This window comes from Triticum dicoccoides, chromosome 7B (assembly GCF_002162155.2).
Source record: "Triticum dicoccoides isolate Atlit2015 ecotype Zavitan chromosome 7B, WEW_v2.0, whole genome shotgun sequence".
In the NCBI taxonomy this organism is placed as follows: Eukaryota; Viridiplantae; Streptophyta; class Magnoliopsida; order Poales; family Poaceae; genus Triticum; species Triticum dicoccoides.
This window is the reverse complement of record NC_041393.1, coordinates 23,705,523-23,709,052: the sequence shown is the minus strand read 5'-3', so window position 1 is coordinate 23,709,052 and position 3,530 is coordinate 23,705,523. Positions and strand designations below refer to the sequence as shown.

The following is a 3,530-nucleotide window of genomic DNA, read 5'->3' as shown; positions in this document are numbered from 1 at the left end:
GATGGTGCAAGGCGGCCTGCTCTTCTCAGTGGCTACCGCCGTGGTCTCGGATGCGGAGTTCCAATCCCTGACCACCGCTTGGCTGTGCCCCTTTTTGGCCTTCTCAGTGGATCTTCGCCTTCGTTCGACGACTCGCGGCCAACGTCCTGTCTTGCGGCAACGGTGCTCTATGGTCGTCCTTCGATGCGTGTGGGTCTGCCTCTGCTGTTTCCCTATGGTGGCTCGGCACCCTGGTCTGGGTTCATGTGGAACCGCTCTGCCGGCCGCCAGTGCGGCACCCGTCCAGCCCGGGTGAAAGGGTTGTGGCCCTTTGCGGCGGTAGAGACAAATCTGGTGTTGCTCTTGTCTGTCCGTGCGGTTACAGTCAGCGGCACAATACAAGTCCGGAGTTGCCATCCTCATGTAGCCTTAGTTTGGTTGCTTGTTTGGCATTGCGGTGGTCGTTGGCAACACTGTTTGTTGTTGCCTGTGAGCCGTTCCTCTTAGTGCTATGTATCTCTGCTCCGCTTTGTTTTTTTTTGTAATGTCGTTCTTTGTAATCCTGACTGGTTGATGGCTTTACTAATTCAAAGCCGGACTAGGTTCGAGCCCTCTCTCAGGCTCGGCCGATGCCTTTTCTCTAAAATGAGAATCAGGGATTCATTTATCCCTTTTGTTTCACATCACCGATGACCACCAACCATGTCATCCGTGTATTTATTCATTCATGATCGAAGAATTTACGTATAGGTGTCTTATGGACATGTGACGCGCAATATGCCTACCGGTGTACGATGTGCAAGTGCAAGCGAACACGAGGGGATTTGTCTCTCCATCTCCAATGCTAATCATAATTAATTGTGTGATAATCCGACAATTTGGTGCAAATCATGCTGATCCATGTAATTTGGTGCCAATGTTTGTTAAATATCATCTTAATGAATCGGCAGCATGAGACCGCTTTAACTAAAATCATATAACAAAGGGGTAAATGTGTTTTAAGGGGAGCATATCGAAATATGATTGGGTCCAACGCCGCATTCACTTTTTATCCATCAATCAACACAAATATTCTAAGCAGACACAATACACCGTTGACGCCCATTTCCATTCGTACTAAATATTTCCCATAATACAAATGTTGTGTGGACCGAGCAAACCATGACAAAACAAAATGCGGGAAAAATATATAATTTGTGGTCTTTACAAATCTAGTTTACTCGTATGCAAGTAGTACCATTAGAATTGTGATTACAAATTATTCACAATAGAGTTCTCTATTACTTAGAGACATACCCAAGTATAATGATGTAAGACAATGCAAAGATGAAAAGTTCATTAATTACCAAAATCATGGAAGTATAGAATTCTTTTGACTTTCACCAAATTGATCTGCCGCAAGCTCACATCGAAATGTCGACAGATTTGCCCAATCGGACTTCACGAAATGACATCTACCGCAACACCAAAATAACTTATACATATACTAAATAATGCCATTACAAATAGTTGTAACGTGAAATAAAGAATTGGATATTATCTACACATAGAGGTGATTTAACTCCTGATATTCATAGTTCATCGAGAGGTGAGGCAGACAAAACATCGTCAAAGAAGACATCCACCTCTCGCCACACCGGAAGCTCGCCCATCTCCAATAAACTCACCGGCTCCACATTAGTTGCATAGTACTCAAGGTGTGATGACATCATACCATCGTCGAAAATCGTCGATGCAGCAAATGAGAGTCCAGGAAACATGCAGTCTTCGTCCTCCGGCGGCACAATAAGATCGGCGTTGCAAAACGGAGAGTAGTCGCCGCCTCTACGGCACGTGTCCACCGAAATCTTCAAATCGGCGGGAACGATAGACTCGTTAGGCGCCATCACCTCAAGCGGCCTGAGGACAGAGACCGGTGAGCCAACAAACTGCGACTCGTCGCTTGACTCTTCGTATATGGCCGCCGCAAGGAGGTGACCGACATCACCATCAGCTTCGGCAGCAGGATCAGGATGGGCGGAAGGGGACGACGAAGTAGGAAAGTTCGTGGTTGCAGATGGCCCACGAAGCCGGAGGGCGGCGCTATCATAGACCATGGCAGCCTCCTCCGCGGTGTCGAAGGTGCCCAGCCACACCCTCACCCCCTTGTTGGGGTCGCGAATCTCCGCCGCGTACTTCCCCCACGGCCGCCGCCGAACCCCACGAAACTTGGGCTCCTCCACCAAGTCGGCCCTCCTCTTGGCGCCGAGGACAGCGCCTCTCCGGAAAGGAGAAGCCTGCGGCTGCGGCGACGCCGTCATCCTCACCGGCTGCTCGATGCAGATTTTCTCGACATAGCGGCGTCCCTGCCGCGGCGAGTCGTCGCTGGAGGAGTCGGTGGCGTCCCGATCCTCGAACGTGACGCGAAGGACTCTCGGAATCGCCACGGCCGCGGCCTCCTCTCCCTCCTCCTCCTTGACGACCATCCTCCGGTGCTGGTCCAGTGTCTTCCCAGCGGCGACGATGGCTTCCACCATTGCCACCCTCCTCGTGGACTGATCGAGAGAGTGAGAAAAGGTCCTGGAAGACGAAGAGGAGGGGAGGTGGAAAGGGAGAGAGGAGGTGAATCGGCCAACGCGAGGCTGGGAAGGGGAGAAGACGTACTCTACCCGTTTATAGGATCTCCTGCGTAATAGGCAACGGTTTATCAGATTGATCTGCGAGGGAGATATTCTTTATTTTTGGAGGGTTGGATGGAGGGAATCGCGCTCCCGTTACGCTACCAAAAATCAAGCAATGTGGACTCATGTACGTGTCAATGACACACGGGACCCGACGCTTCCCCCATTTACGTACACGATCGCATCGTTGCCTTCTCTGCCGGATGACTTTGATTAAGATTAAGTAAGTAATGATAATCGGATCGATTTAGATGGACGGGGCGGTCAAGTTCTGCTTTATTTTGGGAAACGAGAGATCCTTGAAAATCTCTACCCGACCAACCGATCCACCGTATGTGTAGCCGCAACCTTTCTCCGCGTATCTACTGCCCAATGCCCATGCATGTACGTATCATCCGCGATCGGTCAATTTGTACGTAGGATTCGATGCCGCAAAAAAATTACTTAGGATAAATTTATTGGGCAGTGTCTCCAGGATACGGTGGACACCCATGCAAAAAAGAAAGAAGATACGGTGGACACGATACGTACGTACGTGATCTAAGTATCTAACTGAGTGGAGGGCTAGTAGTAAAATTCTGGGGTCAAACGTAACAGCTCGATCTGGTCCAAGGCATCATCAATCTAAGCTAAGCAGACCTGGACAACGCAAGAGACCAAACCAAGCATGGCTCGACGACGACGACGGAAAGATGCCGAGGCGCAGGGGGGCGAGAGATACCGGACAGAACCGGGCCGGCGGCGGGTGGAGACGGCGGAAGGGACAAAGTGAGGGGCGTGGAAAGGTGCAAACTGTCGTTACGCTGTGTTTGTACGTGTGTGACCGCGACACACACGAGAGGGACGCGACGATCGATGATGGGACTGCTGTATTGGAGTAGCAACTGGAGG

General features: G+C 50.5%; 1 protein-coding gene across 1 annotated transcript; it reads right to left on the bottom strand.

Annotated features, from left to right (window-relative positions):
- Positions 1-1,292: 1,292 nt before the first annotated feature.
- On the bottom strand, positions 1,293-2,599 carry LOC119341155 (ethylene-responsive transcription factor CRF1-like). The gene has a single exon (XM_037613028.1). The coding sequence runs from the start codon at positions 2,493-2,495 to the stop codon at positions 1,551-1,553; it is 945 nt and encodes a 314-aa protein (XP_037468925.1). The 5' UTR covers positions 2,496-2,599; the 3' UTR covers positions 1,293-1,550.
- Positions 2,600-3,530: the final 931 nt, after the last annotated feature.

Excerpts from the sequence above, each read along its gene's own strand:
- LOC119341155 (XM_037613028.1), bottom strand. The coding sequence starts at position 2,495 with ATGGTGGAAGCCATCGTCGCCGCTGGGAAGACACTGGACCAGCACCGG.